The 22,045-nt window shown below is 38.9% G+C and overlaps 1 protein-coding gene across 3 annotated transcripts in view; it reads right to left on the reverse strand.

Moving 5' to 3' along the window:
• ctnnd2a (catenin (cadherin-associated protein), delta 2a) overlaps positions 1–22,045 on the reverse strand; it is a 270,721-nt gene that overhangs the window by 158,078 nt on the left and 90,598 nt on the right. For all 3 annotated transcript variants that reach the window (XM_042214478.1, XM_042214497.1, XM_014339797.2), the window contains one exon: positions 21,157–21,269. In XM_042214478.1, coding sequence (XP_042070412.1) covers positions 21,157–21,269 — 113 coding nt within the window. The remainder of the gene's footprint in view (positions 1–21,156; positions 21,270–22,045) is intronic.

A 22,045-nucleotide genomic window follows, 5' to 3' on the forward strand; every position in this document is an offset into this window, starting at 1 on the left:
GTGAATGTTTTACTGTTACATCTTATTAGTATTTTAAGTATTCTATCTATTTTATTTATTGAATTTTATTGTTTTATTTATATTTTGATATTGCTAGGGATGATGCAATGATCGGGGACCATTTTTCATTTCGTTGTTCTCGTGACAATGACAATAAAGTTTCTGATTCTGATTCTGATTCTGAGCTAAGCAGCTGGTAGTCATAGTTACATGTTATTTTAGTACAGATGTACTATTTTTTTCAAATGTTAAATGACCTGTATTTGTATTGCGCTTTACTTAGTCCCTATGGACCCTAAATTCAAATTCAAAATGAACTAATATTTTCATGAAACAGTACAATATCTGAGTTTAAACCAACAGTATGTTTTCTGTGTTATGTTGTGCATATACTGAAGTTGTATTTTTTTGCACTGTCTGAAGGTTTACTCTGAAAAAGGAGTCACTCTTATCACAAATAGCATCACCCTTATGCTAACATTTTATATTATTACATTATTTTTCCTTCTAGCCGTCCCCCTACAGAAAACCAGCTCTTATTAGAACTGTTGTGCTAATTAACTTTACAGGAGCTTAGCAACAATGACTGAAACTGTGTAGCTGCAAACACCACAGATGCTTGAACCTGATGAAATACAAGCAGTGACAAGCTTCTTGAGATCTCCTCCACTTAATGCCTCTTAACAACAGGGTGACCTGTCCAGAAATCCAATTGTTGGCATTTAGCTGTAGTGTGTCTACTGCAAGTGATGCACTGGCAGTAGGAGCCTCCCTGACCACACTGGTGGCTCAAATGGTTTTGTGCTGCCACATCAGCTCAGGTCAACAAACACCAAGCAATCAGACAATTATGTAACTTAGCATTACATGAATTAGTAAAAAGAATCTAATAATTTTTTTTCAGAAATCTTAATCTTATCTTACGTTATTTATTAGAGGGGCGAGTAAAAACATTACTGCTCAACACTGTAGACTCTACAACCAGCCGATTCTTTCTCATACATTTTAATTGCATTATGGTGTAGATGTTCTCTACTTTACATTGTTAAACAGAGGTGGAATTTTCTATCTGAGAAGTTCACAGTATGAACTGTATGCAACAGTTACAATGTGATATAAAACAAAAAGGACAATTTAACTAAACCATTAGGAATATTAATTGGAAGATATGCACTGTTAGCTCCATTGTGGCTTCATTGATTAAAATATAATCACATGTGGCAAAGTAGCTATAACATTAGCATAACAATACACATTTCTATGAGAATAATCTCAATAAAATGTGCTAAATATTCTAGCAAATTAAAGCAAACTGACAAAGGTGTCTGACCCACAAACTGAAGGCAGAAAACAGTCAGCTCCCAGGCAGCAAGTCAGCAGTACTTTATAGCATAGTGTCTGTAGCACAAACACAAGGTTTGAGTGAGCTTGTAAAACGGATGCATTTTTCTACACAAAATGCATTTTCAAATGCTGAAAAACAAATGCTAAACCTCTATGTGATGCCAACCCCAATATGAAACATGATTATTAGGCAATTTAAAGGGATTATAAAGATTTCAAAGTAAATAGTTGAGGAAATTGGCCAGAACAGCAGTCACAATTTGTCAGTGTGTGTTGCTGGCTCACAGTCAGAAACATACCTGATCCAGCTGGCATTACTGGGTATTGATTGTACTTGTAAAACGCTCATTGGCACTAATGTAAGTCGATGCACAGTTAAGTACATTAGTTGTGATTTTTTTTTTTAAATTGGGTATATACTGTCTAAAATGATTTCTGAATTCCTCCCTTCAGGTTTTCTTTGGTGCTAGGACCAACATTTCATGTTCTTAGAGGACAGGGTTGGGTTGAGTGAAAAGTGTCATTTATCTGCCCCTTCTGTTTGACATGTCATTATCACTGAGTGATGAAACATCAGTTTTGTCATTTTTTCCAGCTTTCCAATGAAACAGCTTTCATGCCTTGACCATTCCACACTTTATTTCTCCCATTCAGATCTACACAAATGTGTTCCTTCAGATGAATGAAAGAAGGCACAGCCTGTTCTGGAAGTGTATTCATTTCTGCATGCAGACATCCGATAGACCAAGCAATATTTCTTTTAGGCGATGAATGAAATCACCCTACTGTCTCTATCTTGTCTGCTAAATAAATTGTCATCTCCTGCAGCCCATCAGGCACTGTGAAACCTTTACACACATACTGATTTAACACAGGCACACACAGAGACACTCAAGGGCAGTAATGTGATGTCACAGGACATCTCAGAGCTTTGGGGGATGAAGCACTTGCTGGTCTACATCACTCACCTCCCCCAAAGGATATATTAGAGTGTGTGGGTAGGAGGGTGTTTAAGGTTGGTGTATGTGGAGGTGTGGGGACAGATGTGTGTGTGTGTGTGTGTGTGTATGTGCAGAATGTGTGTGACCATGTGAGGGAGAGAGGTTATTCACCTTAAACTGTCTGGCTCTTTGAGAGCCCCACGAGACCAATTACCACTATGGCTCCATATTCACACACACACACACACACACACGTAACTTTACACCATGCAGGAACTATGATTGCAGAATGGCTCACGAGTATCTTCTTGTCAATATTCATGATTCAAGGGAGACCACTTAAAGTTCAGTAGTTATTACAAAAAAAGATTTAAAAAAGCCAATGTAGTCATTTGGTATTACGCACATTCGACATGTTTAATTAGAGGGAACTAAAATAATTGTGAACCAAGATGCTATTAGTAACACCACTTCCACATATAAAAATAGTAGATCAGCGTACTGAACGTAAAAGCTCACAGCTTCCTCTTGAATTTCCTGTTTCTCTAATTATTTGCACTGTAACACACACTAATCTTATTACAGCACAGGCAGTGCTGCATTCTTGTTTAGCACTGAGCTTGATCTTAGCAGTTATTCTGATCATTTAAAACACTTGTAGAATGGGGTCTGTGCAGACTCAGTGTGCAGTATGTTTTTCTATCATTCAAATTCTTTATGACTTTGTCAATCAATTTATTCTTAATGATGTCACATTTCTAGCAAATCCCAGTCAAAAGCACTCAATTCCCCATAGGCCATTTTAATGAATAAATTAATGTTTGCCATGTATCCTAAATTATAGGAACACACAGTATCCAGAGGAGATACAGGGATGGTCTTAACCATAAAAAAAGAGAGAGAGAGAGAGAACGACTGAAATCGCTGTTTTCATCATCTGAATGGGGAACACTGACTGAAAGCTTTTAGAATATTTGAGACACAGCTGGTTCTGAGTGTGAGAACCGGGGCGTGCCTGGGTCATGCCATACATGAAAAAGAGAGCAGATACTACAACATTACAAGTCCCACTGAGTAGCAGTGAACATCATGAGAGTGCTCCACCTGTGGAACGCCACCTGTTGATGTGACTGTCCAATACTCAGCTGGAAGAGCCTGTTACCTTTGCTCCTGAATCACACACAGGAAGGGAGCCACTGTTTGCTCCTTCTGTCACATGAAAGGATGTCCTAAGCATAGCATGAGGCAAATTGAGTGCAATAACTACCTGTTGTGTCTGATTTGCTTAGTTGTTTTTCACTGTACAATCATAATGAGAGCTTGATTGCCAGGACTAAGTCCGACTGAGCGAGCAAGTTTCCTTTGCCATAAATTTTTAACCACCTATACATTAAATTACATTTTCTACAAATAATCATTGATATTCAAAAATAAACCGCTAACATCCTACCTGTGGGCCTGTGGGTTCAGTGGTCTCGGGATCTTGTTTCTGCTTTTTGCAGATGACGTGGCTCTGTTGGCTTAATTGAACGAGGAGCTCCAGCTTGCACTGGGGAGGGATTTGCAGGTGAGTCTGTAGCGGTTGGGATGAGAAGTAACGTTTCCTAATCTGTGGCCATGGTTCTCATCTGAAAAATGGCCGTGTGGCTACTCTAAGTCAGCGATGGCTTGTTGCCCCAAGTGAACAAGTTTAAGTATCTCGAGGTGTTGTTAATGAGTGAGGGGAGAGTGGAGCGGGAGCTTAACAGACACACTGGAACACACTGAGGCTGATAGTGCCTGCAGTGATGAGGACACAGTACTGGTCTGTTGCAGTGAAGGGAGAGCTGACCACGAAGCTGTTGATTTATAGGTCGATCTCTGTTCCTCCCCTCACCTGTGGTCATGAGCTCTGTGTAGTGAACAAAAAAATGGATACAGGCAGCAGAAATGAGCTTGCTCTGAAGCACGTCTGGACAGAGTCATTTGGAGCCAGTACTCCTCCACATCTGTTTTATATGGATGATTGCTTCTTACAGTAAATTGTTCTTGGGGTCTCCAGGAAACCCAGTCCAGGTATGTTATATGTTAGAAGGATGAGGGTTAAAAGTGTGTAACTGGACACTTGTGTGTATTTGATCTTTGAAGTCAAATGAATAATGTCCATGTTCCATTACATAAAGCACAGCATGGTGTAGGTGTATGTATCTGTATGAGAGGACGAGGTTGTTTACAAAGCCTACTGTGCAGTAATTCAGAAGGCATGCACACATCTATATATGTGACTGATGAAAATGATGTAATGTGACGTGCACTGAGGCCTTGGGGATGAGGTTTTAATTGAGAAGCTGGTTTATTTATCACATTCTATCACCATGTGGTGGTCTGCACATGACTCAGCAGCATCTATCTAAGACTTGAGAGTGCACACATATGCACACACAAACACCAAGGCCATCTGGCTATAGCAGAGTGCAGCTAACTTGTAAGTTGTTTTAGTCTCTCTCTTTTTTCCTGCTAAGTCATTAATCTCTTCATTTTGAAGGCTGTTTTCAACAGGCACCGAGTGTGTTTAAGTCAACATTGGCTAACATCGTGAATAAACAGACATTAAAAATTTGTTCAATTAGTAAAATATGACAGTCAGCAATTTATTCAAGACAACCTTCTTTAGTCTTAATCCAGCCTCATCATAAAGAATGACTTATGCTTGATTTTATATTCATTACACAGCCAAGAAGGAATGCTATTGTACTACCCTTACAATGACTGCCAAAATTTAAGAACAATAAGGAATATACTAGGGAAGAGTACAATAAACCTGAATTTTGTGTATAATATTCCACCTCTAAGAAATTAAGAGTAAGAGAATGAAAAATAGCCTATTCAACCATAGATCTTGGTCCATATGCATATTAATAAACTTACTGTGCAGAATATGTAAATGCATGTGTCACTTTGGTTTTTTCTGTCTCCCAATGTGAGGCTGTAAGCATTTATTAAAGCCAGTATCACATACTATAGGAGTCAGACACTAATCTAACACCTCAGAGTCTGACTCGGTCTGAGTCCAGCTCCTGCTTGCTGCATTTTGAGAGACATTTCACAATGGTATGTAATAGCGGCCATACTAAAAATCAAAAAGAAAAGAAAATGTATGTATTTTAGCGGAGAAAAAATGTTCCTCTTTGAGTTATCTATGGGTAGGAATATGACTAAAAACCTGAAACACTGCAAACCCATCGGCAGACTGAAAACATCCCCATATGCATCTTGTTTTGCAACTCCTATCTGTGCTCCAACCACTAATGGATAGAGAGAAGAGTGGAAGGATGGATGGATGGATGGATGGATGGATGGATGGATGGATGGATGGATGGATGGATGGATGGATGGATGGATGCATGCATGCATGCATGCATGGATGCATGCATGGACAGACATATTAGTAAGGACTACGTGGGTGTAACAGTACAGTTAGGTGTAACATTGCCTAACCCTAAATGCACAGAAGAATGTAAATCTTAAGACAGCAAGTGTCCACATGGATTCATCAGGATTATGTCAGTTTTATCGAATGATTCACCACACCCAGGGCACCGTCTGACTCATTGGGTTACAATGCAAACAAAAATCAATTTGGGACCATCCAGAAGAGGTGATAGAAGTCACAATGAAAAGTGTAATTACGGCATTCAGTTATGGCTCTTGGGGGGACTTTGTCCTTAAATCGGAGACCCTGACCCAAAGGAAATAAACTTGCTTGCTTTATTGTGTTCATCTAATAAGTCGCTCCTCTGCAGTCTTTGTGGGAATATGATGCTTTGTGAGTCACACCACAGTATAGCATACGGCTACTTTATGTTTGAATGAATGAGCTCAGTCAATCACTTGTTCTTTTTTGTGTATGCTTTCAGATTGCTGAAGGTTTTGGTATTCATCTAGACACCAAAATTGACAATGTCGAATAAAGGCTTAAAGCCTAAACAGACAGGTTTTGTTTTGTTTTTTAAAAAAAAAGTATTTCTGTCCTTCATATTGTCAGGTCATATCAGTGATATTGCTGGTACGGTTCACAAAGTTAAACAGGAGAGGAGACATTTCTGTAAAATTTGTGAAAAGAAGAACCTAGACAAAAATGTGTGCACACAGGCAGACACCAAAACAATGTGTCCCTGGAACGCATACTCACACAAACACACACATCTTTCAGTGCCCACATAGACTCCACAGCACAAGAATAAAATCTTCTCCTTAAACTGCTCCAGGCACTGATTCCTGGCCTTAGGGTATGGTGCCTCAAGAGGACAAACTCACTCATACTCATCTTTTTCTCTTGCCATCTTAGTTTCTATGTCTTTCACTCTCACATACACAAAGACACACATGCAGAAGTCTGAGTTTCTCAACTAGCACTGACTATTACAAGGATATCACTAAGCAGATAAAAATTGGAAAGCAGTACAGTACAGCTTCTACATCCTGCATTTTAATAGTCATGCGTGCAATCAGAGCAGCCAAAAATCTTCATCAAAACCTGCGCTTTCATCTTTCACATTATCCCGTTTTCTAAAACAACAAACAAAAAACAGTCTTTTCAAATTTTCTCTGAGGCACATGCTTACATCAACCACTTCTCACTTCTTTCTTTTAGATTTTACACTCGCTCTTGCTCATTTTCACATGCCTTTCCCAATTTCTGTCTGTCTCTCTCTACATTACACTTTTTTGTCTCACATGTTACTTTTTATTTAATTGTGGTTACTCCAATTTTGTGAATATTTTCCTTAACATTACCTGCATGCACAGTCAAATCTAATTATATCCAATGAATGTAAATGAGCTTATACTCAGGTTTCTGGAAATCCCAGGCTATCTTTTTTTTTTATCTATAAAACTTCATAAATGTATTTTTAATACTGCAGGAAGAAATGTAATCTGATTTGAATAGTTAAAACTTTTGAATGATTGTTGGTCCCAGCTGACTATAAACTACACATCTATACACCGTGCATCAATGAATTACAAGTGATGATCTATTTTTCTGTAAAGCACTATGATTATTTTTAACCAAGTGCTGTGAATTACAGTTGTATTGTTTCTTAATCCTGTTAAATGCAACACTTTGCTCCCCAGGACTGATCACACTATCGCCACACACACAAAACCGCACACCTTACAAGAGAGCAGACAGGTAGGGCATTTTGTACATGTGGACACACACACACACACACACACACAGAGTTTTCAAGTGTTGTCAACAAGAAATAGAGATTATCTCTTTGGTTATTTGCTTATTTTTTCAGTCAAACGTTGAGACAATAATCCCACACAAATGCTTATGAATAACTGCTTTCAATGATACACACTTTCCCTCAGAAGAACAAGTACCGAAGTCAAAAGGGGTATCATCCAGACAACACCAAATGATCTACACACACAGTGAAAGTTTTATGTAATGAGTTCTGGGTATCTTCAGCACAGAGTGAGGCCCCTTAAGCACCAACACTGAAGATGTGAACAAGCAAGAAAATACCGTGTCTTTGTCTAACACAGAAAAACATCAGCAAAACAGGAAGGATACTTGTATCTGTCATGGTCAGTCAGTGTCATATCTATCACCTTATTTTCACTTGTACTTACAGGGCTCTCTTTAGTTAAACATTGCGATTTCTAAATTGGCCAAAGCAACAGAAAGAAGCATTGCATTTAGCAATTTTCTTACAATATGGTGAAAGCTATCTAATAAATAATTAATCCCTGAGGGATGAGGATTAACACAAGAAAATACCATGTTGAGGGGCTACTGCGGCTAAGGATCTCAAGACAAAAACAAATACATGGAAACCACAGTTAAAACATGAGATCAAACAGCCATCAGTTATTCTAACACATAACCTCCATTTGTTAATAAGTATTTTTTTCCCATCTGTCACTTTCTGTTTTTGTGTCCTCTCTATTGTCCTCCTGTGCACTTCCTCCTTCATTTCTCTCTGTCTGTGTTTTGCCTCAATGTTTCACTCTTTTCATAACGTACTGTTTTCCTCTCTCTGTCTGCCTCTTTGGCATGGTTTGGTTGGTTCTTATCTATTCTCTCCACTATCTGGTGTTGAGGGAAGATAAGCATGCATTTGCATGTTTAATGAACCAAACACCCCCGATTCCCCTCACCATGAGGACACACACATGCACAGAGGTAGGCACACACACACACTCACACACACAAACCAATGCTGTTGGCCCTACAGGCCTCTGTCTCCTTGCAGCTGACATGGAGTCAACAGCTGCTGACTCCTACAGGAATAAGTATACATAACATATAGAACAGCAAACAACAGAAGGCCATTGTTTGTCCTAACCTCATTAATTTTAACAAAAAAGAGAAATGACATGAAAATACTGACACGATGGGATTTCAGAAATTTCAGAAAAGCTTCACTCAGGCAAATGTGTCATAAGATTTGATAAATAAGACAATAAAACACAGACATCTGTTTTGCATATTTTGACAATACTGACAGTTAAAAAAAACTCATAAAAAGTAAATACATCCCACAGGAGACAAACAAAACTGTGATGACCCTGCACATTCTGCGTGGTCTGGTCTGCTCTTCCTGGCTAGGCAGGATGTGAGGAGCGGGTCTTAAGAGGAACCACACTTGTTGGCACAATTGTTTAAAAAAGCTTGATAGTTAACAGCATTGCTCTTCTCCCCAAGGACCTCCAAGGCTTTCACACATTTATCACATGACTAACAAAGTCACTCCTCATTTCTTTTTACTTAATTTTTATTTGATTAATTACATTTTGATCCAGTTAAAATCCATTACTGATCTAATCAAATGGTAACTTTTTGATTTCATTTAAAGAATAAAAACCTAAAAGTTAATACTTTATAACAGCACAAGTGGGAAAAAACAAAGCTTGCAGAGATTTTCAATATGCAGCTAAGAGTTTTTCTATTGTTGTTTTAAGATTTTTCACCCCCTCTTCTCTTGAAGATCACTGAGACATTTTAAGTGTCTTGCGAGCACAGTATGTTCAAGATCTGCCCACACACTTCAAATGAAGTCAATATCAAAAGTTTTAGTTCGCTCAAAGCTGCTTTACGTATTTAACAGTTTGCTGGTATTTTGTTTCCAAAAAGACTCTTGTGTCTCCAGGTGCTTAACATCTTTCAGGCGCTGCCTACTGCAATGTGATTGCTGGCAACATTTTCTTTTTATGGCTGTAGGAAACGTGGTCATTTAAGCATGTGGGCTGTGTGGAGGACAGTATGGTTTTATGCAGCTCCTTTATAGTCATTTCTGGCAGTCTGCATTACTTTTCTGCCTCGCAGAAGTACAGTATGTGACAGATCTCTTGGTCTATTAGATCTTCTCATGACTTCCGCAGTTCCCTTTCAAAGTGACATTTCACACAGTGAATATTCCAAGGGGAATAGAAACTACTTTGATATCTTTTTATAGGATTTGCTAGTAGGCACCAATTAGCCTTAGCCTCAGTGAGTTGTTTACACTAGCCCGAGTATACTCACTGTTACCACAAGATTTGATTTTACGGAGAATTTATCAAGCTTTGAAGTATTCAGCTAATAATTACTAACAGCTGTTTACCTGCCTAACAGGTCCTGAAAGGTCAACTGAAGTCTAATGAGTTACTTCAGGTCTGAATATTTGGTTACACTTTTAATTGAATATTAGTTAATAAGATAAACAAACAATTTTGGAAAGAAAAGTGGTCATTTTTATTGTGTTTACTGAAGGGTTTGCATTTATTTTTCACTTTAAAAAATGACAAAATATGTAATTTATCCAGACTGGTGATCTGTCCAGGGTGTACTTTTCATCCAGTGGCAGCTGGGATAGGCTCTAAGCCCCCGAAATTGGAATCCTAAATTGGATAAGCAAAAGCAGACGGATAGATAGGTGAATGCAAAACTTGTGTTTTATAAGTTGTTGATTTTGCAATATTGCAATATTACCATATTGCATTGTTGGTATGTTGTATATAGATAATTGGAAAGACATTTATTTACTCAGCAAAAACATTTTTTTGTAACAGTCACTTCTTTTATGCTTGTGGACCTAAAATATGACTTTTTATGCAACTTTCTTGCAAGATATGTGATAATAGGAAAAACTGACAAAATTATCATCATCCCAAACTAATAAACAAATACCCCAATACAAGTATTATGGTTTCATGTTTTAGCTTCTCAAGTATACTTTGTACATACACATTTACTGTATACATAAGTGTCCCTGAGCAACAATAACTACCTGATTTGTAACCCCAGAGAAGTTCTTCAGTGCTTTTTGAGTTTTTTTTTTTTAATTTTAATGAAAGTGCATTTTTCAATCAGACAACAGGCACATAACTCTCCAATGTTTTTCTAGTCTCAGAATTTGGTTCATGCTGTAGCCCAGACCTTCCCAAAGTGTGGGCCCTGTGTGTATGTTGTGTGTGTGGGGGGGGGGGGGGCGCAGAGCCATGGCAGGGGGGGGCACGGTATGAAAAGGAAAAAAACAAAACGCTTGGACACTGCTAGCACGGGCGCCCACAGAAACGCAAAGCAGGAGATGAAGCATCGCTGAATATGTTTCCAAACCAACTTCATTCTAAGCCAAAGACTAGAAAATATGGTGAGGCAAATCTGCCCTTTGGTCTCATGTAAACAATAACGTGGCGCACAGCCTGATGTGAAAAGAGGCACATACCTTTGACGTTGCCAGAGGAACTCTGTATTCCTCGTCTGCAAAAAGGAGTTTTAAAAATTCTCCATTTTCGGTGATTCGAAACGCCGTTTACGTGTGGATGAAACAGCTGCGTTTTCAAAAATACCCGTGTAGGTGCGGACGTAGCGTAAAAGAGTTAGTAGTTTATTTTATTACTACCTGTGATTTATTGCAGGTTACTTGTATTTGCTTAATTGTTTACTAAATGTTTGAGGTATGAAATAAACCGCAGTGGAGCAAAATATGGGTGTGTGTGGTTGGAGGATGTGTTAGTGTGAGTGCGCGTGTGTGCGTGCACGTGCGGGGGATGGGGGGCGCGAACGTTTTTCGTGTAAAACAAAGGAGGGACAAGGAAAAAAAAGTTTGGGAACCACTGATCTAAACAATTCTCATTTAAAAAGCAGCTTATCTGGATGCTTAGAATGCAAGATGTTATAAGGAGCCACGAAGCCAAAGGCATGGTTTCTCCCTTCCGTGCAAAAGCCAAGATGTTATTTAGGAGCAAACACAGATAGATGAGGGAGAGCTGAAATAACACAGAGAGAGGCCGACAGAAAGATAGACAGCGGGGGTGACAGCACTGTGAGAGATGTCGCCACCTGCCACCATTTTTCTCTTCTGCTCTTGGAAATGCATCATCAGTCATTAGCAGGGAGCATGACTTGCAGTATCATCATCACTCATGCAGACACACATACACACACAAGCTCAAACACAAAGCGTATTTTAAGGTATAATGCAGCAGCCTATAATTTGAGTTCCCTCTATGCAGCATTTTGCTGAGCTTATAAAACCGCCTGCAGCTAATGGTGTGATGGATCCCTCTATTATCACCCAACGAAGGACTAGAGAGTGGGGTATAGTGAGATAAACGAATGTAATTGGATAGTATTTTAGTCATGGCAAAAACACGAGGGTGGTCAGGGACAAAAAGAGACCATGAAAATGATAACCACAGTATGAAATACAAAAGCTGTCCCAACATGATGGATCCATTCAGTAAATTAAATCCCACATTAAAATGAAATAACCCCCAAGTGGACCTACTGTGTGTTTGGAGATTTCAAATGATGCGGTCATTATGTCAAAAACGGACTGAAATACACTGACCAAACACAGTATAACTTCATAAATTCATATTTTAACACACAAAAATAAGTGAAAATGTATGTTTCCATTATTTTCTGTAATTTAATTCTAAAAGTTTAAGTTCATTACAGTTAAAGTGAAATGTTTACTTTTTGAGTGAATTGGAATATTATTAAAATATGTTATTTCAAGTAAATTACTATTCAAACAGTATAAATTTGACATTTGTCGCGCTGTCTGCTGGTGCTTGGATCCCGTGTTTTTTTCATGTCCAAAGTCAGAGTTCTCTGTCAGCACGTTATATTTCCATCACCATGTTCACTTCCTTTATCAGCAAGACACCAGCCTAATGTGCGAAAACTACTACCATATGGTTTGATAATCACTGGGATCATGAGCAAGACGAGAAAAACTCTACTCAAAAATACAGACTAGCCTATATCAAAGTAACCTAGGCTTCAATAAGACCTCAGCAGTGCCACAGCTGATCACCTTCATACCACACCACATTCATTCTTGGTCATTTTTAGTAAAGGAGCCCCCAAACAAATGCTGAGCTTATAAATGAACATACTTTTCAGAAGCTGCTCTGTATTGTACATCCATTATGTAATAGTTAAATAATTTGAGAAACTGGATTTCTGATTTTAATAAGCTATGTGCCATAATCATCTTTTTTTAAAAAGAAGTTTGTGACCTTTTTCCACTGGTACCTACACGTCTCCATGCCACAACACTGCTTCCACCACATTTGACAGATGATGCGGTATGCTTTGGATCATGAGGTGTTACTTTTCCTCCTTTTCTCTACACATCATTCTGACATAGGTTAGTCTTCGTTTTTATCTGACCAAGGGATTTCTTTTAGAACTATAAAGATGTTTTCTGGCAAAGTCTAATCTGTCCGTCCTTTTCTTCAGTAAAAGCAGTGGTTTGCACCTTTTGTAAACCCTCTATATTTACATTCGTGAAAGCGTCTCACTGACAAGGACAGGCCGATCTCCTTCAGTGTTCTTGACTCCTCTATTGTAAAGGGTATGTCTTAAACTAGGAGAGAATTCTGGGATTGTCAACTTTTATCATCTCCCATGGTATTTTGGCTTCGCCATTGTATTCCTGTCTTGTCCACAGTGTGCCAGACTGTTGATTTGACCACTCCTAAATTATTTTGATGTCTCTCTTTGATAGATTTTTCAGCCTAACAATGGCATCCTTTATTTGGATTGACACAATTTTGCACCTTATACTAAGAGTTATATTGAAAAGGTACAAAATACTTTTCCAGTACTTTATATCTACTCCAGATGTTTTATCTGGTTAATTTGTCACAGCGTAATGAGGTAACACACTTCACCTGGCTATGAAACTGCTTAGTGAGTCAATCATCCTATTACGTTTAAGCTTCTGAATTGGGAGACTATGCCTGTAATTTCCAAAATGTTAATGCAATGCTTCTGTCACACTTCTTTAATTAAAACCAAACATCTGCACTTCAATCTCATCTTGTTGTTTAATCTGAAATCCACAGATGAGAACTCCAACCAGACTCCATTCAGAGCCAATGAAAAAGGGTGGTCGGGGACTAGTTAGCACCACAACCATCATCCAGGGTGAAATACGGAGCATCCGCAAACTCATTGGGAGGATGACCCACCCTAGATGAGCTGCTAAAAGAGAGCCTCCAGCGCTTGTTCCATCCTGTTTGTAAATATTAGCCTCATTTGAGATTAACTGTGCATCGCCTGGAAAGTAGACAAGAGCAGACGGCAGAGACAAAGAGGAAGCCAACCATTTCCCAACATGCCTTGAGGCTGTACAATCAGTGGAGAGCAAGCCGCAACCTCTGAGGCTGAAAAACGAAGAAAGCTCAGTGATGCCAAAAACTACAGTTCAGGAAACGGCCCTTTCCAACTGGCTCCAAAAATGAGTCCGTGCCAGTTCACTCCCATGTTCCCATCCCCATTTCTACAGCAGATGTAAACGAATTTATGACCATTTCTTTTAAAGTGAAAATATTTTTGCTTTCTGTAACTAGTAACTTCCCGTCCCAAGCACCACCATGTTTGCAGTGCTTGGGACATTTAGAACACTTTGTAATAGTTCGTGCTGATTGGTTAATCATACTTTTAACTGGATGAGGAAATCTGCTGCTGTTTTGCTGAGTTTGTTTTTACAAATGCAACTGGCTAACCAGGTTTTCTAGCATTTACCATCCAACCTCTTATGTAAATGTGGCCAGGTTATAATCTTTCACATTTCCATGATTCCAGCACAAGTCAGGATAAAGTGGGAAAGAAATCTTGTCACAAAAAGGCTGCGTCTAGGCAGGAGAGGACCCAAATGCCAAACTCACCGAGGCGGAACATGAACTCAAAAGCACAACTTTATTGCTGAAAACAAAGCCAAACGATACAAAACTAAACTGGGAAAACTAATAATAAATCATACATGAAAACACAGGGACAATCACACACAGCTATGAGGGAGGACGCGACAATGAACACAGGAAGACTGAGAACTTAAATACACACATGAGGTGATCAGGAGAAGTGCCAACAAATGGGGGAACAGCTAAAACAAATGAACATAACGATGTCACAGGACCTCTTTCAAAATAAAACAGGAAACATAATGAAACACAGACATGACAACATGAACTTGGCAACAAAAGACATGCAGAGCCCCCACTTATGTTACGACCCGGCTCAAAAGCCGCAACATAAAAACAGAGATGAATAACAGAGTGTGAGTGAGAAGAGGTTTCATCCTAAAATGGAAAACCAGGTTGGCTAAAATGGCTGGTGCCACCAAGGCAAAGACTAGTGCACTGCCGGGAAGCTTGCCTCAGGTATGCTTTTATCCACACCTGACTAGGTGTGGCCAATTAGCACCAGCTGAAAACACTGAGACGATTAGAAGCTGCAGAGGGACGTAACAAACACATAAAGGACAAGGGAGACTTAACACAGGGGTTGAAAACACAAGGGGAAACTAATAAACAAATGAACTTAGAAAACCCAATGAATTTAAACGTAAACCATGAACATCAAAATAAACTAAAACTCAAAACGCTGGGTCTATGTTTCTAGCACTCCCCGTGTGTCTGGGGTCTATTAGTTGCTGTGATCAAGTCTAAAGTGTGTGAAAACTAAACCCAAACTGTGTGAATGTCTGCTCCTGAGGGTAGGACAACTTTATAGTCTAGTAAGTGTGTTTATCCCTGAGAAAAGACTTGGGCACAGTGCGAGGAAATGTGTATATGTGTGGTGTGTTCATATGTGCAGCAGAAAGAGTGAAGCTGGTCCCTGTTGGTGTGGAACTAAATGTCACAGCTTGATTAGAATAAATAGTCCTATATGGGCTCTGGGACTGGGCACCAATGCACAGCAGGGCAAGTATGTGTAGTGACTCAGTGCTTTTGTTCCATTTCTTTCCCTCAGTTCCTCTTTCTGCCTATATCTCTCAGACGCGTGCATAAACACACATGCATGGACATTCTGACTTTACCTTTCTCTGACCTACCCGGTGGGTCTTTGGGCAGATGTGTAAGTCTGAACAACACAATCAGAAAGCTGTTACTGCCTCAGGACATGAACTTTATGCCTCACAATCCCTCACATTCACACATTCACACACATGCACACACACATATTTTGCCACTCACTCTCTGTGTTAGTTTCAAATGTTAACTATGCTTGTTATATTATACTTCAGCAAGAAGCAACAAACTTTTACACATATGATTACAAGCAGCAACAATATTATTTTTAGATGTGCTATTACAGCCTATTATTCAGGAGCCGTTTTAGTAGCATGGCCATTGTGGCTCATGTACCTCCTGATTACTGCTGCAACTCTGATTTGACTCATTTGTAGCTGGTCTGAAATATTACCTTGCCTGTTTCAATCTTTGTTAAGTCTCACAATCAGATTCAGTTCATATGGAAAATTCTTTACCATGCAGTGCTTCAGATATACAGGTAGACATGGCCTATAGGTCAAGAACTGAGAAGGCCTGGTTATTTCTCACATACTATCAGATTAGATATATTACATTTTGTTTCAGTGATCACAGTGATCCCTTTCATGCACAGAATTGTCAATATATATATTCTTCCAAATCATTTATTTAAAGATGCTCCTTAAAACAATCTAAATGTATCAAAAACAAAAATAATATATCGATAAACCTTTTCTTTGGCTGCCATGGAGTAATGGAACTTGTTAGCAATTTCCTTCCCTCTCTTTCCTCCTCTCTTCCGTCCTTTTTCGCTCTCTCTCACTGAGCTGGGATTACATCCCCCTGCCTCCAGTAGGGATAGTTTCATATCTCTTCACTAAATGCTAACAGTTCCATTAAGCACAACGGAGGACTCATTTAGAGGTCACATTTGTTTCGCTCAACTTCCCTTGTCATCCGCATACCAACCGAGTGGCTGTCTCTTTCAGCTTGGATTCCTGTTATCTGACATGACCTTTCTGCTTTGAACTAATTGGTAAATTGCTGTGGACTTTTTCATTCTAATTCATCTCCCTTTAACGACATGGCTTTACAAAAATGTCCCTATTTTTTTTTATTTTTGCACTGTGTATTAGTTGTTCTCAAGCATGCCTGCAAAATCCACAGTGTTTCATTTATGATATCATAGTATGCGCCATAATACTAGCTACAAGGCATCAGGCTGGTGGTATTTTTGCTTGTGGCTAGTTTAAACATGACAACCAAATAATTCAATTTAGCCAGTGAATCCATAAACCTACGTGACATCTCATTTATGGCCTTGATAATCCACTGCCCCAAGTCACGATTAGCTTAGTAGCCAGCTTCACATTATTTCCGCAACAGTTTATGGTGCAGCGTTTTAATAAACTAATAATATCTTCCAGAATGCCCAACAAGGTCACTGCAAACCAGACATAGGATGGAGAACCTTTATGTTAGCGAGGTGTACATTTTATTACCGCATGCTGAGGGAGTTTTGAGAATACAGTCAAGGCGCAACAGAAACAATGTGTGCATTTCCAATAGAAAATAACCTTATGAATCAAAACAAAGGGAAAAGGCAGGTCTGGTATGAGCTCCAAGAACTCAGCATACAGGTTTAAACAAGTTTTTCAATGTTAAGTTGTAATAAAATAGAAGTTTTTCAGCCACCAGCACCAACTAGTTTATGGCTTCATCTCCACATAGTAATAGAAGTGCAAAACATGTCTGAGGCCCATGTGCCAAACAACGTCCCCAGCCTGTATTGCAACACCTTATGTGCCCTACTAGAGATGGGAGAACAATGTTCAGGTGCCCTAGGGTCTCCTTACTAAACATTTGAGTGCACTTGGCCTGCCTGGCATACATCCTGCCAGCTTCTACAAGTCACCACCAGGTGGGGATCACTTAACAGCTCAGGTCTTCTATTTACCCAAGTATCCGAGTCATTTGGTTGTAAATCTGATAATATGATTACAAATGAGTCAATCCATAACCACAAAATTCCCTAGTGTAATACCCACTTATGAACATGTTTAGGTTAGAACATGGTGGTAGGAGATATAGTAAATATTTCTTATCAACCAAGTGATATCACCTTATATACTTATATCTATACTTGTGCCCCAACTGCTCGCCTTGTCCAAGTGTGTGACCCTAACATTTCTGTCATAGCCAAACATAGGTTATGGCAGGTCCCATGAGTTCCTATTCTTGACTTTACATCATTTGGTGATTCATCACCATTCATCATATTTATCACATTTATTTATATCGGCAAAACACATTGATGCTAATTGAAATATATTAACCAAAAAGTCAGAGGTTTGCTTTTAATAGGGCAGTGAAGGTTTAAGCTGCACAGCCAGTCAGACAGAAAAAAAACTGCAGGAGCAAATGCTTCCCACTGGCTGCCACTTACCACTAATGTTAGAAAAATGATAAATTAGTTCCGGCATGCTGTCTGGAGTCTATGTGTTCACGTGGGTGTGTATGTCTGCCAGTGAATGCTTCCTTCCTGTAAAGTGTTGTGTCGCATGCCAGGAGTTCACAGTGTGAACAGATGTTAGTCAGTATTGCCCTGGGTTTCTGCACCACAGTCAGGCATTTTTTAGGGTCCTCGGCTCTGAGGAGGAGTCCGTGGAGATGCCTGAATTGCTTTATCGAGCGGAACACAACTAAGGACACGCAGGCTCACAGCAGCTGCCAAGAACACACACAGACATGCGAACACAAACACAGCATTTGCTCCAAGCATGTGCAACACAAACCCCCAAACAGCTGGGATACAAAAAATCCACACATTTGGTATAATAATATAAACAAACACACACAACTCTGTAGAATAAGCACTCTTAAGTTAACTTTCACCCCAGCATATCTCTTACAGAGTAATGGCTTAACTGCTGACTGAATATGGCAGCTGTAGCTTGAACCCCACAGGAAACCCTGCTCCAGACAATATGGACTATCAGAACTGGAATAATCTAAAATTTGAAAGGATAACGAGAAAACACGTTTTAATACAATCTCCTTTTAATACAACTCTCATGACAGTTTCGTTTTTAAAATGTAATACTTTGCTTCATTACAATAACACCTACCAACACTTTCCATATTTAGCTGCTGCTTGTCACTGAGACACAGATGAAGGAAGAGAAAATAACTGGTGATGTTGAAGACCATGGGAAAGGTTTAAGCTGTCTCTTTAGATAGCATCATATTCTCTCTGATCATTCACAGTTATACTGCAAAGACTAATATCTATACTTAGGCTTGCATGCATCCAAAGAAACTGGCTCTTTTGGAATGAAAGATAATGCCAATCAAAGTGACAGACAAAATAAATAAAAATGGTCAAACTCAGAGGTGTGTTTATACATAAGTACATAAAGGGGGACAAACGCACATCACAAACGCACTGATTTGACACACGCTGACACATAAGGATGGATGTGGACTCACTGTCATATAGTGAGCTGTCAGCACACAAGCACTAGCTAAGCCAATGCTATATCTGATGTGATAATCATGACATAACTGTGAGATGACAGCAGACAGAGTATTGGTGGCCCAGACACATGCATTTGCAGGCATAAATGCACCAAACAGGTGTTCAGATAAAACAAGAGTAAATGTTGCAGAAAGTAAGATTCTTGCTGAATTTTAATTTGAAGACTCAAGCCAAGAAAATGTAAATCAGTTCAATTCAGTTGTATTTGTAAAATGCCACAACAGTTGCAAGTATATGTGTGAGAGTGATAGGGCCTATGGTAGTTTTAGTCAGGAGATAAAGATGCTCCAAAAGAAAAAACTCTCTGAAAAATATTTGCATATATGTAGACATCCCATCCACATGGCTCCATAGTTCCTAAAAAGTATTTGAAACCACATATAATGATGAATAATAGGGTAAATTTTTCTTTAATGGCTTGACATGAATTACCAATCCAAACAAATTATAGTATCAATAGTAACAACAGCAGAGCACTTTAAGGTAATGCAAGTCATCAGATATTATTACAATATGTAATTGTACCATCTTGATATACTGTGCTGATTTCCATCAACCCATTTTCTTAACTGGTTATCTAAGTGAGGGTTGCAGTAGGGCTGGTGTCTATCCTAGCACAGATGAGAGGCAGGGTACACCCAGGAAAGGCTCTCAGCCAATCACAGGTCTAAAACACAGCGACAGTTATTCATGCTCAAATTCAGTTAATTAGCAAATTGATTATTTAATTAATTTTCTCACAAAAGCACATTGAGGTTCCAGAGCTGAAGGTTTGAACCGTGTTGTCTCGTTGTTGCTGTGAGGTGAGACTGTGACACTCCAATGTAAAAGTTACAAATCTCAGTTTCAGTCTTTGATGATGGCACTGGGGTTATTTTTGAAAGACTGTCAAGTTATATTTATGAGTAACCAAATTCAAACACTACCCTAGATAGGAAGCCTCTGAATTTATCCATAAAAAGAGTTCCATCTTAGTCTCAGCTCAAATAAATAAAGTTCAAAAGTCTCTTTTTTGCTGCAGTTTGTCTTCACCCCTCAGGTGTGCGTACTTATGCAATCAGCTGCCTGAGGGAGTCAGATGGATGTTGAATGCATATGAACTTGACTCTCTGACATGACAGCAAATTTCATACAAACTCAACAAAACACAACTAAACAGGCACACAAAAACCCAGAACACACAAAAATATATTTTCACCACCTTTCCACTAAACTTAACTTTTTTTTTTCAAAAGTGAAAAGTGATGTGAATGCAAAAAGAAGCTCATTCTGTTTGAAGAAAGGTTCAGATACTCTTTATACTCGTTATCTCTTTATGTTAAGCGCTCTCTTTTCTCTTTTTTATCTAAAAATAATTACTCAACACAAAGGTCAGACCTACGTGTATGACTGAGGTCGTATTTCAATGGGTTTTGGGACTAATATGTTGATAAATATTATAATAATATAAAAAGCTTTCAATAGAGCATAATCAAAATAAAGTGGTTTTGTGGCCATGTAAATATGTGGGGGAACGTGTGCATTGTCATACCTTCAAGTAAAGACAAAGCATTTGTGATGCATAAACACTGATAAACACTCCCAAAGCTTCCCTCCATGCACCCATGCAGAAATCATCCTTGATGTGCCAGCTGTACGACGTGTACAGTGTATGTGTATGAAGTGAATGTGGCTAAACTGTGTGTTATGTGTGAAAGTCTACACAGCTGTGTGGTACAGTGTTATTATTTCATACACCCATCTATAGTATGTGTGCAAACCCCCCATTAACCAAGTGTTAATTACTCCATGCTCAAGTATGTATTTAAAAATAAAAATGAGACAGGTGTGTACTTTTTTGTGATTGATTTAACCTTTAAAGTGAGTGTCGTCCCAATCTATCCAGCTTACAAATGCACCCAACAGCAGGAGGAATGCTGTCCTTTGCTAGCAGCATTATTTTATAAGGCAAAGAAGAAAATGGGCATACTGTAGTGCATTCATGTCATATTTGAAGTTGAAGATGTACAAAGATGACATACTACAAACACACACACACACACACAAACACAGAGGTTTTCTTGGTACCTAATGCTGCTCATGCTGCCTGCTTCTGATCCCAGCTTGCATCTCTCCAGCTGGGTGGCAACAATCTGACGCTCAGCCTCAAGTTCCCTGGTCAGACGCTCAAACTGAAGCTCCTGATGGAAGACATAAAAAGAAATTGCGTGTTAGGCGGAACATGAGAGAGAATGAGAGAGAGGAAGAAAGAAAGAGACAGAGAGCACTCGGGGTCTGCAGAGGAAGTCAGGTATTATAGGTCATCGAAACAGCTTATGGCTGGAAGACGGCTCTAAAAAAGTTAAAATAATTGTGCTATCAAACTTGACTGACAGGTGAGAAAAATGTGTTAGGCAATGTGTAGGCAGAGTGTTGTGTTGAAAGTGTTCTAAATATGTGAGCAAAGAATCGCTTCAATCCCAGCGACTGTGTGGCGCTCGAGGGTCATGAATGTGAAGATATTTGTGAAATTAATTAAATGTATCGCTCCCAAATAAAGTGTGTTCCTATTTGGCAGGTTAGACAGTTAACAATGTCATTTACTGAAAAAAAAAAAATCTACTGGTGGGATTCTGTCTTTTTTAATCAATTTTAGGTATTTGTATTTTGAAACCTTTGTATTTAATGAAAAAATGCATTACTGCAGATGAAATTCTGTCACAAATCCTGACAGTAAAACAACCTGAGTCCTGACAACTTTGCAATATAATTAAATTTACTCTCATATTATCACAGCCACATTAAAAAAAAGCTTTATGTGTACTCTGTGGATTTAATGGTTCTGTTGCTACAGATAGAGAAGGCTTTTCAGTGAGTACAGTTTGGTGGGTTGCAGGTTACTGTCAGGATTTTAAGACAGAAATCGATGGGGAGAACTGCTTGTGCCGATTATATATCACTCTTAACCAAAACTTGC

Source organism: Haplochromis burtoni, unplaced genomic scaffold (assembly GCF_018398535.1).
Source record: "Haplochromis burtoni strain Fernald_Lab_line unplaced genomic scaffold, NCSU_Asbu1 Contig_1, whole genome shotgun sequence".
Taxonomy (NCBI): domain Eukaryota; kingdom Metazoa; phylum Chordata; class Actinopteri; order Cichliformes; family Cichlidae; genus Haplochromis; species Haplochromis burtoni.